The sequence below is a fragment of the Syngnathus scovelli genome, chromosome 11 (genome assembly GCF_024217435.2).
Source record: "Syngnathus scovelli strain Florida chromosome 11, RoL_Ssco_1.2, whole genome shotgun sequence".
NCBI lineage: Eukaryota > Metazoa > Chordata > Actinopteri > Syngnathiformes > Syngnathidae > Syngnathus > Syngnathus scovelli.
The window spans coordinates 642327-661499 of record NC_090857.1 but is presented as its reverse complement, the minus strand read 5'-3'; the positions used below and the strand labels follow the sequence as shown (position 1 = coordinate 661499).

The 19173-nt window shown below is 45.3% G+C and overlaps 1 protein-coding gene across 2 annotated transcripts; it reads right to left on the bottom strand.

The window, feature by feature from the left end:
- Positions 1-136: 136 nt before the first annotated feature.
- eya2 (EYA transcriptional coactivator and phosphatase 2) lies at positions 137-17239 on the bottom strand. Of its 2 annotated transcripts, none has more exons than XM_049734949.2 (16): positions 16275-17239; positions 8790-8842; positions 8466-8508; positions 8214-8385; positions 7993-8109; positions 6336-6412; positions 5837-6020; positions 5552-5700; positions 5234-5317; positions 3031-3120; positions 2531-2589; positions 1739-1899; positions 1492-1606; positions 1102-1223; positions 936-1036; positions 137-819 (listed from the first exon to the last, which is right to left on the bottom strand). In XM_049734949.2, exons 4-16 carry the CDS (start codon positions 8317-8319, stop codon positions 739-741), a joined length of 1446 nt encoding a protein of 481 aa, XP_049590906.1. In that variant the 5' UTR covers positions 8320-8385; positions 8466-8508; positions 8790-8842; positions 16275-17239; the 3' UTR covers positions 137-738. The 2 variants fall into 2 exon arrangements, with proteins under 2 accessions (XP_049590906.1, XP_049590905.1); XM_049734948.2 differs by having other exon boundaries at positions 8214-8341; positions 16275-17238.
- Positions 17240-19173: the final 1934 nt, after the last annotated feature.

Sequence of the window (19173 nt, the reverse complement as noted above, 5' to 3'; positions counted from 1 at the left end):
AGCCCTCAAGGGCAAATTCAACGAGTAGATTATTTAAAGTAGGTTCAACATGTTTAAATGCAGCTTTTACAGGTTAATATTCGGGCATTCCATGGTTGCCTCTGTGTTGAGGTGCGAAATGAGTGTCCTCATACGGTGCAATTAACTTATTTTTTAATTTGTCTATTTGTGTCAAAAGAAAAGGAGCACAAAGCATTATATACACACACACACATCATCATAGCTAAGCTGACAGGCACATGCGTGAACTTAACAGTCTGTCCAATTTACACGGGAGGCCATTAAGGAGACAAAAGGAGGGTTCAAAACATTTCCATCCCAGAACAAGGAAGCAGAAGAAATACGCATCTCCTCTTTTCACTTTTCTTTGTAGGCAATTTTGTGACGGACAATAAATAGCTCACATTTAATCAACCGGTTGTATTTTTCATAGCCTCTATAAATGCTGTCCCCTGCCCCAACCAAAACTCTATCTGTCTTGGAATGAAAAATCCAATCCAGAGACATTATCCGAAATGAATTGAATTAAAGAGACACAGAAGAAGGAAAAAAAGGCATTTCCAGAAGTTCCCTGGGGGGTGGGGGGGGTTAGCGCTAAGCTTTGGTCCTCTAGCCACTCATTTTGGTCACTATCAACCGTCAACTTGACTCAGCAACACTGACTGGGAATCATCAGTCTTATTTGGTTCAAGAGTTCAAGAGTTTCTGGTGATGGTTGTACCGGAGCTTTGACGCCCCCTACAGATAGTCCAGCTCCAGTGCGTGGCTCAGAGCCTCCAGGTCGGCCCGGCAAGACACCCTCCAGAACGGCATGTTCTTCTAAGGACGCACAAAGGAACCGTTCTCATGTATCCACTACACTCAATGAATGTCATCCAATTGTATTTGGATCATTTCCATCATTCCTTTCCATGCCAAAGTTGAATGAGCCTCACCTTCTTGGCCACCGTCTCCTCTTCGGTCCCGTCTCCGACCACCACATAGACGGCTCTCCTGCCGAACCTCTGAGAAATGCGGTCGAAGCAGCTCTCCTTGCCTGCCAAAATAAGACGTCATCATTTGAAGAAAAGAAAACAATGAGGATGCATTTGTTTGACTCACCGATCTTGGTGGCGCTGTAGATGTTCTCGATGGGAAAGGCAGCTCCCAAACCGTACAGTAGCACTTTGGAAAGGGCTGGGACCAGCTGGGTGGTGGTCACCAAGACATTCACGCAGTTGGGCCTGAGAGCACATTCACTCAATTTCATTCAGAGTCTGCATTAGAAATAAAGATTCAACAAAAACATCAAAGGGAAAGAATTCATCATGAATGTGACCTTTAACCTATACAACCTACATAGGCTTAGGGTTTCATACTAGGGTTGAGGTTTCAAACCAGGGTTTAAAATCGGGTTAGGGTTCCATACGAGGGTTAGGCTTTCAAAGTAGTTTTTACTCAATAAAAGCTCTGTCAAAAGACCCAGAAAAAAAACAAAGTTGGTGAAGTCACCTGGTGCTGATGAGGGCCAGAGCTTTGAGCGCTTGGGTGAGCCACAGGTCGGTGAGGACCTCCATCTCCCGCCTCAGCTGGAGCCACTCCTCCCGCTTGGGACTGCCAAGCAAACCTGACCACCATGGGGCCATACAAGCATCAATATGAGAAGGTGACAGGTTGCGCCAAGGGGCTGTGGACATCATTGCCTTTCCAAGCCACCATAGTGGATGTAAACGATTCCAAAGTCAAGCAAACACCTTACCGCCAACATTATTCTTGTACGTGTTGTAAATCTCCTTGACGCGCCGGTATCGGAAGGCCAGCTTTCTCATCCAGTCCACCCCTCCGTGGACTCCCGAGCCCAGGCACAGGGAGCCGGCCCCCGCCGGGCTCTGGAAGCCGTCCGTCGTGAAATTGTACGTGCTGCAATGCAAAGCGGCCACTTCATATCAATAGCACTCCGAACGCAAGTGAGACGAATAATTCGGAATTGCTGCTGCTTCTTCACTGCAATGTTTAACACAGACTGAAACGGTGTCATGAAGGGAATGAATGCGGCTTGGACCAGGGTTTTTCAAAGAACTCAAAAGATCGACTAGAGGCTCGACTAGGTATAAGACTAGAACAGACCAGACCAGACCGGAGACTAGAAACAAGCAGACATGAGACGAGAACAATCCGACGGGGAGCGACACGCAGACTTAAATACAAGACGGGTAACGAGAGGCAAGTGACGGCAATTACATAGATTGTGAGCAGACGCAGGTGAGGAGGGGAGGGGAGGGGAGGGGAGGGGAGGGGAGGGGAGGGGAGGGGAGGGGAGGGGAGGGGAGGGGAGGGGAGGGGAGGGGAGGGGAGGGGAGGGGAGGGGAGGGGAGGGGAGGGGCCAACACAAACCATGGCAACAGTAAAACAAGGAAACGGAGACGGATCGTGACAAATAGTCTCTGATACAGATGACAAAAATGTGTGCAAGTTTCTCATATTTCCATATGGGGACGCAAATAATTTCATGCTAAACGGCAATGGAGAGAAATAAACAAAATGTCCATACCTCAGGTCCTGACCGTTGTCGTCCGACGCCACGTCATCAATATGAACCTGGTCGCATTCCTAACAAAAGTGGAAAGAAAAATGATTATTCTTACTATTATCTCAATAGAAGCACAATGCTGCATTGCATTGTCAAATACAATGTTAAAATAAAGTCAGTAGACGTAGATAAAACCACACACAATGAAGGAAAATGTAAAGCTTGTAAAATATAAAAACAAGTCTATTTTTTTCAGTACAGTTGTGTACCACTAGAGGGGGGCAACCTTCCACACTTTCGTGAAATGCACTTTTCTTTAAATGTGCTTTTCTTATCATTATATTTAATATTCATTATTGTACATGCCGTTTTCATTCATTTTGTTACTATTATTAAATGAACATTTTATTAACATCAACTATACAACATGATCAATAAAGTTTGCATTGATGATCATTTTACAAATACTTTGCTGGATGTATTTATTTCAGGTGATTCTTTAGAAAAGCTTCCCAACTTACCTCCAAATCGTTGAAGAAGAGCCGCGAGTCGGCCAGATTGAAGATCATCTCCTCCATCCACAAACCCAGTGAAACTGCTTTGGAAGAATCCTGCAACCAGATCAGAAGCCAACAAGCAGCTAAATGAAGAGGAGGATTCACTTCTGCAAAAAAAACCAAAAAAAACAGAACCGCCTGCACTCTTTAATGACAAATAAATCTGCAGACTGACAGCCTTGGCTTTATTCCGACGCTCGTGGTCTCACTCTGATTGGATGAGCAATCATTCATCTTGAGAAATGTTCCCGGGCGGCTTTGTCGGCGCAGGCTGCCTGCTCCGAGCGCAAATTCTGACGGGTCTGTTGTCGATTGGCAGAATGTCAACCGTCTTTCAAAAGTGGCAGGTATGGATCTGTTTCAACGCTTCTCTGATTCTTATCGTTATCTCGACGCGCATGGATGAATTCATTTACACCTTTAAACATTGTCCATTTATCAATGCCATCTCAATTGATGTTTGACACACTATTCCCAATGATGTACACTTGACTCCATTTTTGTCAATTTGCAGAAAGCATTTTTGGACAAATGAACTGAAATTGTATCATACATCGATCGAAAATGATCTACAACAAATTGCCAAGCGTAGTAAAATATGGGCAACAGCAAAATTGACTCAAGAAAGCTGCGTGGGCGCGTCGTCACCCGAGATGACAAAAGCAGTTGTGAGCGAGCGAGCGCAGATGTGCGTGCGGCGCACTTGCAGGGTGGGGCGGGGCAGGACAGGGCAGGGCGGGCGGGGGCAAAAGGTGAACGCCAGATTAGCACATTCACAAGCCAAGTCTATTACCCAATTAGAAAATAAGCCCTTCTGTACGTACAAATGAAGAGGCAATGATGGAAATAATGTTAAGGGAGGGCAGAAGAAGAAGAAGAAGAAGAGATGAATGCAAGAATGAAGGAGGCGGAGCTGAAGGATTAACAAGGGATTGCTCCCCTTCTCTAATCATTGGAATAATTATCCGTAATCACCCTGTCACACATAGAAAAGCCTTTCTTTGATAATCCCGAAGAAGAAAGATTTGAAAAGACTCACACGCAGGGGGTTGTGGCTAAAAGGTGAAAAACAAGGTGGAACAGACATAGTATATCTATTTCTTTTTCCATTTGTAAGAACTTTCATTTGCTGAAAAAAACACCTATTTGTAGTTTTAGACATTGGAAAACTTTATTTGTTTGAAATTTGATCAGATTTATTTACAATCAACCTTTTTTCAGCTGTGATCGGTTTTAAAATTGCGTTGAGTGGAGTTGAGCTCGTGAGTTCTTATCATACCTTCTGCTTCATGGAGACTAACTAACAAATGTCTGACAAGTGCATGGATGCATTTTTTGGGGGGGGGGGGGGGGGGGGCTTGGCTCAACCGAGTGACATTGCCGTTAAAGTTTTGACTTAAGCTTTGTTGCAGGTTCCAGTGGAGACGGGTTTGGGCTCTGGGAATTAATCAGGAATTTTTGGAATACGAGTCACATTTCAACACTCTGCAGGCCATTTTTTGTTCTTCTGCTGCTCTACCCAAGGTTTGGTGAGGTGGAAAAAAAACCCCCCAAAAAAACGGAAGAGGAAAAAAGAATAATAATAACAGCATGCAGCATGAGGCCATTACCGAGCCGGCTGTCAAACTCCCGTCAGCCTTGCGTCGAGCTGCAGGGGGACCGTGAGAATTCAAAACAGCAGATTTGGGGCCAAAAGCAAGAAACGCACCACTGTCCGCACCCCCTCGGTCGCTCCCGTGTTATGTAAAACGTCCTGCTGGCTGTCAATCATACTGCAGGAAGCCGGCGTAGCTAAACAAGCTGCGTTATGAAAAGAAACAACGCAAAGCAGCCAGCGTGTGAAACGCTTCACAAATGTCCACTGCAGGATATTCATATAGCCAACATTCGCTACTCATATTTATTGATTGATTGATCTATTTATTGATAGTTATTATTTGATCTATTTGTTTGTATTTATTATTTGATCTATTGATGGGTAAGTTTTGGATTTGATGAAACTGGTTTTGGATTATCATTAGTTGTACACCGACGCAATTGTTTTTAACAGTTGTGTCAACAACTAACTGTCGCTGAAATATTTCACACGTGAATGTCAGTGAAGGAAAGTTTGAAAAGGGGGCGGGGGTTGGTTGGTTGGTTGGGTGGTTGGGTGTTGTGATGGTACCTTGCCAAATCTTGAGGAGAAGGTCCCCGTGAGGAGCGAGTGGAAAATAATGATGGTTTCATCCAGGTCCCAGATAAACACCCGCTGCAGTGAAATAACACACGTTGTAGCATTAACCTCAGAAGAACAGAGTGCACTGTGTGGGGAAAGGCAAAAACAAAAGCACCCCCCCCACCTCCCTCGTGTTCCTCAGACATCCGTTTTGACAGATTATTCAAAATCAATAAGGCTTACTGCGCATGAACGGACGGACGGACGGACGGACAGATGGCAGCTAGGTCAGTTGCTTGCTTGCTTGCTTGCTTGCAAGATGGTTACCTCAATGTCAGCATCCAAAGGTGGCGCCGGGTCAGTGACTTTTTTCCTCCCCCTCAACTTGGCGTCGGAGCCCCTCCGCATGGACACGGTGCCCCTCTCGCTCTCCTCTTTACCTGGAGTGGGGGGGCTAGGCGGTGGCTGGTATTCTCCTAGGACACAAAACACACTGACATGCAATACCTCCCAAAAGTTAGGGAAATCAAATTGGGCTCGTCTAACTTTCATTGGACACACTATTGAGGCACGTCATGTCATTGCATATACGACGTATTGCGGCACACGTACCCGTGTGAGACTCTGGGCTGTGATTGGGTAACATGACACTGTGCTCCAGATGCTGATAGGCTAACGGGGTGCTGATGGAGGCGGGGCTGATGTTGCTGCCGCTCAGGTACGGGCTGTTGTAGTGATGCGAGTTGTAATACGGCGAGTACTGACTCTGACTGTAGTTGGAATACGCTGAAAACTCCTGCCAAGCATTAACACACACACAAACACGCACGTTGTTAAAAGTGGGTGATAAAATGATAGATTTTGAGATCAATCAGGTTCTTTTCATTTGAGGAAGACCAATGTTTTTTAGAAGAATCTTCCATTAAACCTAAAACCTCCCAGTCAATAAACATGATTACTGGCCATCGAACCTGAAAATGACAGTCAAGTGTATCGAGGCGATTTACAACAGGTACAATCAAGAGCAAAATGATTCGTACCTCTGAATCGTTTCAGGTTTGACATTTTGGAAAATGACGTTTGAGGACATATGGAGGACACACACACTCACTTGCTGCGTGGGGTTAAATGGCGTCGAGGTGGAGATGGCGTGGCCGCCTTGGAAAATGCCCGGGGAAATGCCTCCACCTGAGAAACCACCCAAGTTTCAAATGAAGATTGCGATCAGTAGTCATTTATAACATTGACGGCGTGTGGGAAAAACTAACTTGTAGTTTCTTGAGTGATTTATGTTTGACACGCAACAATAACTACGCAGGTGCTTCTCTAATCAAGTCAGAGCAGAGCAGGGCAGGACGGTGTTCCTCGCTCCCAGCTCATTCTCAGATGGATTGTATCCCTTGCAATCTTCTCACCTCCGCACATGGAAAGAATTGCCACATTTGTTTGTGTACACCCTGGCGCGTTGTGATCGGAGGTGTGTAGATTCACACGGTGAGAGAGCCAGGGAGCCACTTTGGAGGATTTATGACAGCAGCTGGCTTTGTTTTGCAAGCTCAAAGGCAGGCCGGGCCGGGAAATCGGCCCCGAGTGTCGGCATCTTTGTTGGAAATGATTTCAACTTAGTGGTGGTCTTCCCTCATACCAATCAAATTAGGACGCAATACTAACAACACTATCCCTCGTTCAAATCCTGACTCTCACTTTAATAATTCACAAACAATGAGTCACTGGAAGTCCCTCAACAATCTTCCAAAAAGATTTGAAGCAAAAAAAGCGTAAACACATAAAAGAAATGAGTCCCATAAGGACACCCCGCAAACATTTGAGGCATTTTACGACCATGTTGTTCATTAACACAATCCAATATTCACACACATCATTTTTGTTTGCTGGTGTCTCTTGCTGCTTTGGAAGGCAACGTGCTTGCATCGCAGGCTTTGTGCCGTCTGTGTGTTTACAGAAATATTTACATTCCTGCATAATGTCTGACATGTGTCTTCTCCACAAAAGAAAAGGAAAGAGACGTGGAAAAGGACAAATGTGGCAATATGACCTTTCAGTCATGCAAATTCATCAAATGGCCGTAACATCTGCAACATTGCCAAACCATCGATTCACATTTGGAGTTGCGGCAAAACAAATTGCCGGTGGTTGGCCGCTCATAAAAGACAAAAAAAAAATGAACTGACCAATGGCAGGAATTGTCATCCAGCAATGACTCAGCAAAGTCATCATCTTGTCGCTTTTGTTGCTGCGCCCCTTGTAACCCTGTCACACATACGGTCAATTTCGCACTGCTTTCCAAGTCTCGGGGCTCAGGACGTGTGCCAGCGACATTTTGATGGGAGCCTCTTGAAGCTCTTTTGTTTTCTTCACTCACTCTCTCACTCCATCCAGTCCTTTCCCTCTCTGTCTGTTTTCTCACTTTCCCTCCGTCCTCGCCATGCCTGTTGTGCTGTTGGCCTGAGCGGGAAAACGGGGGCGTGGATTGACCCTGAGAAAGGAGGAGGTGGGCTCAGTATGGCCGGGAGGGGTGGGGGGGACATGGAGATGTTTGACGCCAAGAGTCCAGACCGCAGCTAATGGGGAACAGGTGTGGGAAGCTGACCGGCCGCCGGGAGGTCACGCGAACCGGGACAAGAGGTGAGGAGGGAGACGGAGGCTCTTTCCAAAGCAAAGCCGCTCATGGCCACCACTTCCAGCTCGGACGGTGGCTCGATGCAGCCAGCGAGGAAGCGTGCGTGCGTGCGTGCGTGCGTGCTCACCGTGTGTGTGCGAGTAGCCGTAGATGCTCTGAGTGGCGGGGGCGCTGCTGAAGTTGGAGTAGCCCAAAAGCCCCGTCTGGCCTGGCGACTGGCTCAGGCCCTCCTCTGTCTTGATGTCTGTTCAGAAGACGGTGATTCCATTTTGATTTCAAGCTTGAAGTTCAGCTCGGGTATTTTCGTTGCCTGAAACCGAACGTGAGCTTGGTTCGGTGTACACTCACTGTAGGATGGCACCGTGTAGCCTTGCGCGTGATGCGTGTAAGGGCTGTAGGCTCCGGCAGCTTGGAGGCTGGGGCTGTACTGGGTTTGTCCGTACGCCGCCATCATGCCGTCCCCCGTAAAAGTCAATCTGGAGAAATTGGAAGTCAAACCTCAAGAGCGGGATCTCTCGCCCTTATGGAGAAGGATGGAGACGGTCGACAAACTTTGCCGCCATGCTATGATAAAGAGGTTGAACTTGATAGAAAGCTCACCACTTGAGGCTTTGAAGGAGTTGCCGCTCAACAATGAGAAGCCCTGCAAAAGACACCAGGATTAAGTACATGCAGCTATTTACAGATTCACGTGTAAAAACAAACACACAAAGGAATAAACAAATACATAAATATTCCATCCATCCAACAGGGTAGTCAGTCACACGCTGCCCGCACGCAAGTCAAGCAAGTGCACTCTTAGACCATCAGCAACTCTGATTCAATGGGGATAATTGAAATCATGAAGTTTGTCATAGTTCTGCTACATTGGGAGGCACAAATGAACTGCTACTGTAGCCTCCAACTTGTCAAGCAAGGTCTCACCTGTTGTCGAAAGAGATAGCCTGGTCCACTTTTTCCTCCTGTTAGCACGGCTCCTGTTGAAAGAGCACAAGCATTTTGAACCATCAATCTCGGAGAAACGACGGGGACGTGTCAAAGTGAAAGGGACGGACGTCTGCTCAGAAACCTCTCGACATCAGCTGCACCGCTTTGTAACACGCACGCACACACACACACACTCTACATTGACAGACACACACAAAAGGCGTGTGTGTGATACCAAAGACATTTCCTGCTTAAGGGCGAGTCCTGCGAGAAACCATGGGAACGGCGGAACACCGGAGGGAGGACAAGTGGAAGCTCAGCCGAGACGTGGCAGGCAGAAGGATGAAACTCAAGCTAAAACAAACCCAGCAGGGCTGTGGCCAGGCAGAGTGGAGGTCGTGGAGGGTCATGGGGGAAGGAGGGGGGCACAAGGTCAAGTCCCACAATAGTTCACCTGAGTCTCACGCTTTTGCGTCTTACATAGGGATTTTTCTTGCCTTGTTAGATTTGGATGGATGGATTGGACTTGGGTAAGTATGCTACTAGGCTAAAGATGAATGACCTCGTGGGCATGGAGAGCCACAGGCACTGATGCCACTGTTTGGAAGAAGGTCAAAAAGTGAAAGACAAAATGAAAACCCATCAAGAGCATGGAACAGGAGTGAAATTAGCACCCCAGCTTTCATTTATCTTTTACCGCGTCGGTACTATTTTTCGTTATTAAAACATGTAACGAAAAAAAATGTCTCCTGCGATGGATCATTTCATCCAGGATAATTGATTTGATATGTGGTAACATTTCAAGCCCACCTGCTTGGGAAGAACTTGCTCATTGCCATCTAAACGTCAACTTTATTTTAAATGAGGGAATTTATGATATGTTGGAGGCGTTCCCGGCTGACTGACGAATCACGTACTTACTTTTTTCAGTGCTCAGCTGCGGGCCTTAAAAGTTCATCGTTTTAGTCAGCCAAGTCTCTTGTGCGGAGTAATTCTTCATTCATCTTTTACTGTGTTTACTTGGTTTGTGCATGTGTGAGCGTGCGTGCGTGCGTGCGCGTGCTGAGTCAGCACCGCAAACGGCTGTACGCCTCAGTGACCCCATCGATACTTTGACCTTTTTTATTGAAAAGTCTCCATCAGCGGCCTGACAAGGTGAACCCGCCGGGCCGTGCTTGTGCCATATGGAAGCCCACCTGGAAGCCTCCATTTGGACACACCGCCCTACGGGTGGGCTGCATTGGGGAGGTGTGTGTGCGCCCGTGTGTGCGCCCGTGTGTGTGCACCCGTGTGTGTGTGTGTGTGTGTGTGCGCCCGTGTTCCCCAGCATGCACAAAGTCTCTTTATTTGCCTGATAAAAGAAAGACAAAGAACAAGGGGTAACACAAGTGTGCAAGTCCCTTGTGGAACAGCTGCTGCCCACTGTTTTCTTTGTGCATCCAGCACCCAACAACTAAGTGGGCTCTTGACTTGCACGTTTTTCAAAGTCCGAGTTGTTGCTGGAATTCTCTATTTTTGTATGGTGAATTGATCTCTTGTAAAATGATAAATTGGTCAAATATCATGGAAATGCACAGTGTTGTCTGGATTTCCAGACTTTTACAACACAGCCATTAACCTTAGAAAAGCAGCTGTAACTTGTTCCTATTGTGTTTAATGGCGTAATTGTATTTTTGTTCTAAATCCTACTAAATGACGGAGTTCCATCATTCTTTGTGCCATCGACACTTGAGGTCCATTGCGGCATTTTTCGTGCAATGCAACAGCCAGAAAGTTTATTGACATCAAGCCGCAATGAGGGAAAACTTGAGCAACCAGCTGAAGAGGCGACAAATCCCTGGACTCGCAAATTTTTCCTCGAGCTATCCAAGCGGGGAGAGGGGGGAGGGAGGGAGGGAGGGAGGGCGGGGGGCCGCTAATGCCTTTCACCGCGACGACAGATGCTTTCGGAAAGATGGCCCAACTTGGACTGGATTCAATAAATCTTCGGAGAGTGCTGAACCTGCTACAAACCCGGTGTAAATTTATCTCACACCATTTCTACTTAGGCCTGCTTTGTCTCCTTCTAAGTGAAGTCATCCAATCGCTAACTGGCACTACAGGCAACGTTTATACACAAATCCACATATACAAGAAATAACCATTCAAATCACAAAGGGATGAAAAATCAAGATCAAATCCGGTTAAAGCAAGATAAACAAGTCCAGCGTGAAAATCTGCAAGAAAACGCCACCCCAATAAAAAGGCTCATAAGAGGCCGGCACTACTTTTGTGGAGATGAAGATTCTCAACTCATTCCAATATCCTTCCTTGGCAAAACACTACGTCCAAACAAAGCCCTTAAACTGATTTCCAGGTTTCATTCATGACAAGGATCCCTGAAATAGGGGCTAAGTGATAATGGTACCAGACCAGCTGGCAGCCCCAGCGCCCCCAATCCAGTCCAGTCAGATGGTGGTCCCACTCACAGGTGAGCAACATCTGGTGCACTCAGATGGAGAGAGACGGAGGTCGCACGCACACTTGCACGCTTTCCTGAATTCACTTAGCCGCACGCACACACACACACACCCACCCACACACACACACACGCACACTGCATTGGCCGTCAAGGATTTGGCAAATTGCAGTAAAATGTGTAACGGTATTAGATGTTCTAAATGCCATACACAGTGCAGAATAATACTCAAAAATGATTGATTAATCAATTTTCCTGATCAGAAAAATGCGATAAAATTGTCAGGAATGAGTTGAGCCGGGGCGACCAAATGCAGCTTGAACCAGGATTTATTGCAGGGAAAGGAGTTGGAAGGGAGGCAGACACAGACGGGAGGAAGACTCACGGCCAGCAAAACAGACAGACTGACCGACATGAAGTCCCCTTGGACAAGATTAAAATTCTGACCGTGAGCCTTCAGACAGACCGAGGGAAAACCAGATGACACGAACAGGAACACTGGGCACGAACAGGAATGGACACAACAGTAGACACCGACAGGGAGAAACACACGGGCAGGGCTTAAATACACAGGGTAACAATAGGAAGCAGGTGACAGACATTATGGTAACGAAAGGGGTGTGGCCGAGCGAAGTGGCACGGGCGTGACAGTACCCCTCCCACAAGGGACGGCTCCCGACGTCCCAAAAAAGAAAAAGTCCAAGACCGTCCAACAAGAGCCGGGAGGAAATGGGGAGGCGGCCGCACGTCACACACCGCCGAAGGCCGACTGGGTGACGGCCGCTGGATCCACGCCGCCGGAACCGGTGGCGGCCGCAGCATCCGCGCCGCCGGGACTGGGTCGGGGGGCGGCCGTGCGTCTTGCGTCGCTTGAACTCATCTTCTTGACGACCATGCAGCAGTTGCGGGAGCCGGCAAAGGGTTGGTCCAAGCGCTGGTCGCTGTGATGGTCGGTGTCTTCTGTCAGGAATGAGTTGAGCCAGGGCGACCAAATGCAGCTTGAACCAGGATTTATTGCAGGGAAAGGAGTTGGAAGGGAGGCAGACACAGACGGGAGGAAGACTCACGGCCAGCAAAACAGACAGACTGACCGACATGAAGTCCCCTTGGACAAGATTAAAATTCTGACCGTGAGCCTTCAGACAGACCGAGGGAAAACCAGATGACACGAACAGGAACACTGGGCACGAACAGGAATGGACACAACAGTAGACACCGACAGGGAGAGAAACACGGGCAGGGCTTAAATACACAGGGTAACAAGAGGAAGCAGGTGACAGACATTACGGTAACGAAAGGGGTGTGGCTGAGCGAAGTGGCACGGGCGTGACAAAAATTTTCAAAATGTGTCTATAATCAAGAACATTTATTCTTCAAAACTTCGTTCATTCATTCAGAAAGCCAAATTGGAATTACTTTTATGCGCATGATATCATACAAGCAGATCATTTATGATCAGAGAAAACACACCGGTGGAGCAAAATTTAATAAGTACACGCATATATGTGCGAGTCTATAAAATCCAAGAAGGAAAAACGGTTGAGGAAAAAAAAAAACGCTGAAGCAAAATTCAGACACCTAAAAAAATAATCCCCCAGCCACAGCCTCTTATTACGTTTCAGTGGAAAGTAAAGATTATTATCTGTGCATGCGGGTGGGGAAGGGGGGGTTGTATGCAAAGGGGGTGCTGCAATGTGGATCAAACAAATTCATTAACAAAAAGTGGCTCAATACAACCCTTTTTTTTTTTTTGACTTGATTTGTTAACTAAAGAGTTCACTATAACAAAATTCCTATGAAAGTGTTTAGACAATAGCAATTGAGACGGACACATTATCAGCGGCCAATGAATAGCACAAACAAGTCAAACCAAATTTGCAAGTGCATCGTAGCGTTATCCATCCAGGTAAATGAGAAACGGCGAAAGAATTGAAAAGGCAGCGGCAACCATCATGCTTTCCCCAAATATTATCTTAAGTGCGATTGCTGTGTATCATTTACCACTTTTATAGAATCAGCCCTGCTTACTTAAATACAAGACATGAATCAATGTGCTCTGCGGCTGACATGTAATCTCTTTACGACGCCTTTCACACATTTAGAGCGACTGTGAAGTGTTCCCTAACTAACACCAGGGCTGTGTTGGGCTCTCAATGGCTCTCAATGCGCTGTATAGATAGATAGATAGAAGACAAATGTTCCAAAAGCGCACTCTTTTTATTTGACTTATTACTGAACTGAGCTGAACAGGGAATTCTCACTTCTCTCCCTATACAGTGATTAGGGAGTAGTATTCCCAACTTGGGTATGTATATACATTCCATTACCACGCTCATAACAAAATGACTGAATTTAGGCCATTCAAGGGACCATGGCGTATGATTGGAGGGAGAGGGAACGAGGAGCGAGCGAGCGAGCGAGCCAGCGTACGATGCACAGCAATGCGTCACGCCGATTCCACGCAGCAAGTCATACTTGCAAAGTGAGATGTAAAAGAAATGAGGAAGCACGAACTCCCTATGAAAATATTTATCATTCCACAAAGGGTTGGCTTACAGAGGGCTTTGGAATTAATTTGTGTTTTCTTGAGGGGGGAGCCAGGGGGGCTAAAGCTGCTGGGGTGACGGACGGGATGTCTTACAGGATGGGGAATTCTCAGAGCAGCAGACTTTTTCGGGGCTTATTCACAATTTATTAGAGACAGTAATAAGAACCATGAAGGCTTATGGAGGGTTTCGGGGCGCTAGGTGAGGTGGTGTGTGTGTGTGTGTGTGTGTGTGTGGCTCGGAGCTGGCTGATTGCTGGGAGGTCGGGGGGGACTCCATAAACTTGAGGCCTGACGATGTTATTAAGAGACAAACCACAGCATTAAATCAAACAGCAGCCAGTGGGTACACTAACACCTTTGGTATTTGCACACCTTGCACCCCCTTACACACACACACACACAGCACGATGCAGCTGTCTGTGAAGGGGGTATACAAGGAGATTTCATGTTTGAGCATGTGTCACAGCGAGATGAACGTGATCCTATAAACGCTTATGGAAAGCCATTTGAGCACTTACCTAGTGTATATATTAGTTGAAGGTCCATGCACTAGTACACTCGTATTCACAAAAATGAGCACTATAGGATTAATACGACATTTTTTGTACTTCGCTACTCGTAAAGGAAGTGCACTAGTGGTCATTAGTATAGTAGTTGGATGACAAAGTTGTCCGATGAGTGTGCAGAAACACAAGAAGTAGTGGGGAAAAAGCGTAGCCTTGTCATTCTTCTAGTGCATAAGAGCGCGTGGAACTCGGCGATATCGAATCACGTAAATGCTCAACTGCCGTTCTATAATTGCTTCCTTTTGAAACTTGGAGAAACTCCTCTAGATAAACAACACCATAATATCTTCACGTATTATTTATTTATTTTTTTTTGAACGGCTATGAAATGTTTTTGTTTTTAAGATTTGAGATATATCGTTTTTATTGGGCGGCGATTAACATGGAATAAATGCGGCATCTGCATTAAAAAATAGCTTTTAACATCCAATTTTCTATCACACTCAAAAAATCCAAAGTGCCCGTAAACCAAAGTTCTTAATGTCTCCCTTGTGCAGTAAAATAAGGCAAATAAAGTACTAATAGAAACAGCCCAGCCTAGTGAAAAAGATTAAACACATTATGAAATAAATGTCAGTACTCAGTATTATCGTCATTGTAAGATACATCTCCTACTTGTATGTTGCTTTTAAAACGTTTCTGTGCAGATGACAAAAACATTTCAAGCCAGAATCTTAATAAATGTAATATTCATATTTATAATGACACGTGATAGATGATAAAGAGCAAGTGAGCTAGTGCGGAGTTGAGATAGAAAAACGCTTAGTGAGGCTCTGCTAATTCAATCAAGATCGGTGCATGGAAGCGGACGGGTGTCAACTTTGTGTCTGAGTGCAATTTTCTGTGTGGCCAAATGTTGGTCAGTCCAGTTTTTCAACACGTGAACACACACACACACACACACACACACACTCTTCCAAAAACGAATGTATGTGTTTGGGTTGTGTTTCGTATTCTTCTGAGGTTTCTTGTGCTCAGAGCAAATGCTCTGGTGGGTCATATGTGGTCCATGGGCCTTAAATGATACGGGCTGGATTATTACAATGAGTCTGTATCAGCACTTTGGCCAAACACGTAGTTATTAAATAAAAATGAATTGGGGGTGGGAGAGGGCAAAAACAGGGTCAAAACATTCATTCATATAAATTGATATAGTGCCTTTTAACGGATACGTAGATTCAAATGTTTACATAAATGTATGCACTTCAACTTTTACACACACACACACACACACACACACACACACACACACACACACACACACACACACACACACACACACACATACACAAACACACACACACACACGGCACGTTGTTTAGAAAGCAAAATTAACAAAAAGAAAAATCAAAATATCTAGAAAGAAAGCTTTCTTTTGCAACGTTTTTCATTAAAAAATCACTTGTATGTTTTTTGCCCCGCATCATTGTTAAGCATTTTCACCTTTGAACACAATCAGTTTTTCTATTTTGTTATTTGTGCTCATTGTTCTGAATTGTAATATTGTGTCTTTTTTAACATTCTGATTTATAACGATAAAAGGTGTTAATATGAATGATGCCATTGATGATTCATTATGATGCCATTACAGTAACCGAAACATTTGGAAGCATTTAGATGCAGGCTGAACAATTATCATCATTATTATTATTATTATTATTATTATTAATTATTATTATTAATTTGAGAGTTTACATGAAAATGAATAACATCTACAATTAAATGTCGCTCAAAGGTAAGCTGATGTAGTAATTGTGGAAATATGATGTCGCCTTTACATTTGGTGGAAAACACACTGCAACACTAGAAAAAGTCAATATAGTAGGAGTATGAAGGGGTCTTTACATTGTCTTTAACTTTCGGCAACACTTAAAGATGATCAAGCATTCATTAATGGTTTGGGCGCTTACCATCATTTTGCGCGAGGAGGTCGTGGGGAGCAAATCCGCATATCCATGTGCAAAAAAACAAACAAACAAAAGAGAGCTTTAACAAACAACAACAACAACAACAACAACAACGGTCCGCCCGCTGCAATTTGCGGCAGTCTTGCGCGCACTCCTCAGCCGAGTGTCCCTCGTTCCGCAGCTTGCATGCATGCGTGCATGAAGCGTATTTGCTTTGGCAGAGACAGGGAAGTCTCGTTAAGTAAATGCAAGCATGCACGCACGCACGCACGCACTTATCTCGCTGCTCCTCCCTCCCTCCGTCTCTCGGTGCGCGCGCACCATCCTCCTCCTCCTTGCCACACTTTTTCTTTTCTTCTATAATCTTTGTTTGGGATCTTTGTTTGGTTAAGAGCTCTTCAACTGCTTGTTTACACAAACAAAAAGCTCTCCGTCCACACGCCAGATGGAAGGATTTGTTAGTTTGTGATAAATAACTGTGAGCAATGTGCGCGCGCGCGTGCGTGCGTGCGTGCGTGCGTGCGCTGGCAATGGAATGGAAGTGTAAACTACACTATCAAAAGGTTTCTTGTATGTGTGTGTGTGTTTATTTAATCCATTGATAATGATTAAAAGCGTTCTCTTATAAATACTCTTGAATGTCTGATGAAAATAGTTTTCAATCAAAGTGCTGTAATTTCTTTCAAATTAAAGTAGTTCTATTTTTTTTATAAAGGTTATGTAGTTTGCACTCGGAATGTTGTGTTTTTCTAAAAAAGTGTTGTTGCCTCTGTGATTTGGTAGAAACTGTTATTGTTACTGTTACTGCTATAGAAATAGCGTCTTTTGTTTGCTATGAAATACCGATATTTCTCTGTGTTGTCATGAAAATGTCCTAATGTGATATAAAGCACCAGAATGTGTGAAATGCCACATTTTGCTTGAACCTGCTGTCATTTCATTTCATTTCATTTCTGTTGTTGTCTAATTGTGCTGTCATTTCGGATCAAATTGCTTCAATGTTGTCGTCATTTGCAATGCAAATGCTGCATTTTGCTATTATCACAGTTTTAGCATAAAATGGAAATGTTGTATTTTATATATAATATTCTAGAAGCTTTGCGTGTCGCTATGCGTGTTTGTTTCTATTTTAGTTTCACCGCCTAAAGTTTCTTGTCACAAAATATTGACGTTGAAAAGTTTCAAATAATTGGACATTGATATGACTGATTGAATGCTTCATCAATTTGCATTTAATTGAAAGGGAGAGCCTGGAGCTCATCACCTGCACACATGTGAGGAGATGTCAAACACGCCTAGAGGTTACCAAAACAGGTCGCGCGTGCACACACGCACACGCACACACACACACACACACACTGCTCATCAAGCAAAGATCTGAAAAGCTCGTCCACTACTGTCTGTCATGATTGTGAGGAGGCGTGACACGGCCCCTCGGCCCATCGGCCCCTCGGCCCCTCGGCCTTGTTTGTCCAGTAGCGTGGATGTGCCATATTGTGTAACATGAGCACCAGTGTGTTGGACCTGCTAGCACTCACCAGGAAGCAGAAGAGGGACAACAGGATGGCTAACATCCCTGCACCTGCGGACGTACCCCCCCCCCCACATTTGGCTTCACATTTGAGTTGATGATTTTTCATGCTTTTCCTTCATCTGTAGTTGGAGCAGCTGCCAATCAGAAAAGATACAAATATTCAGCAAATAAAATAGAATCAAAGATGAAATCAAATCAAATATAGATGATGGCAAAGTACAAATAAGACAAGATTTGGGTTTAGGTTTTGAGAATTGCATTCACCGTGACATCGATTTGAATTTGATTGATTGTTCAGTCCTAGTTTGGCCCTCCACGATGTGAAGAAAGGCACAACGGCGATGGCACTCAAAAGGTCACTTGAAAATATGACTGGAAACATGCCATGGCCCTCACAATAGCACCTTTGCTCAAGAGGAAATCTCTTGACTTGCACACAACATGTTTTCCAGCAGCGCTGTACAAAATGACGCCAAACCGGGGGAAGTACCGCGACCCAGACACGGAGGCAGTCGGTGCAGAGCGCGCAGGCCCGCGGTGGAATGCGCGCAGGAGAAATAAAAGCCGCTATTGTCTCGCTCTTCCTCCCATCGGCCATCTGTCCATCATGCTGGCAGCTGGCAGCCACTTGGGCTGACGCACCACGTGTCAACTACATTTTCCTTTCCAAACACACACACACACACACACACACTCTCTTTACATTTATTGTGTGTTAAGATGCCACAAGTTTAAAGCTAAGCACGTTGCGCTGAGGTAGGTCACCTAATTGTTACGAGGCCGAGTGACACGGCGGCGCTCGCTTGGCAAAGGGAGGGCCAGAGCATAGAAACAAATGCAAGGGGAAGTTGTACGTATGTCACCAGACAAATAAAGGCACAAGTACTATTTCCAAAGTCAGTAACAAGGAAGTCAGTTGTGTTGGGTCATGGTATCGCTTGTACGAGTCTCCAGTCCAAATACGAGCAAAAGAAAGAAAGATATTTGACATGCATATTGGTTATGGAACATAAATAGATCAGTAAGGTTGAGTTGCAGACCAGACCCTACTCTGCATTACACTCTGTGCCCCGACCCCCGCGTGTCTCTGGAATGTGGAAATGATTGCCTTCATTTTATAAAGCGCACGGCTTCCTTTGCTTCAATTTTCACCCGAGCCATAAAAAAAAAGAAGTAGTTGTAAGGTCAGCAAGAAGCCATCTGGTTTCGCCATCGCCGCCACCGCAGCAGCTTTAATGACCAGCTAATAAAAGTTCAATTTGAGAGAAATTACAACAGATGTTCAGGGCGGGTGAAAGCTCAGCTCGCGGTGCGGGAGCTGCCCCGTGGCTTTGATATACGGCCTAATATGACTCATGTTTCTCCATT

Excerpts from the sequence above, each read along its gene's own strand:
- eya2 (XM_049734949.2), bottom strand. The coding sequence starts at position 8,319 with ATGATGGCGGCGTACGGACAAACCCAGTACAGCCCCAGCCTCCAAGCT. Across the intron at positions 6,413-7,992 it reads CGGCTACTCGCACACACACG|GTGGAGGCATTTCCCCGGGC; the intron begins GTGAGCACGCAC and ends GTGGTTTCTCAG. Across the intron at positions 3,121-5,233 it reads TCTCCTCAAGATTTGGCAAG|GATTCTTCCAAAGCAGTTTC; the intron begins GTACCATCACAA and ends ATCTGGTTGCAG.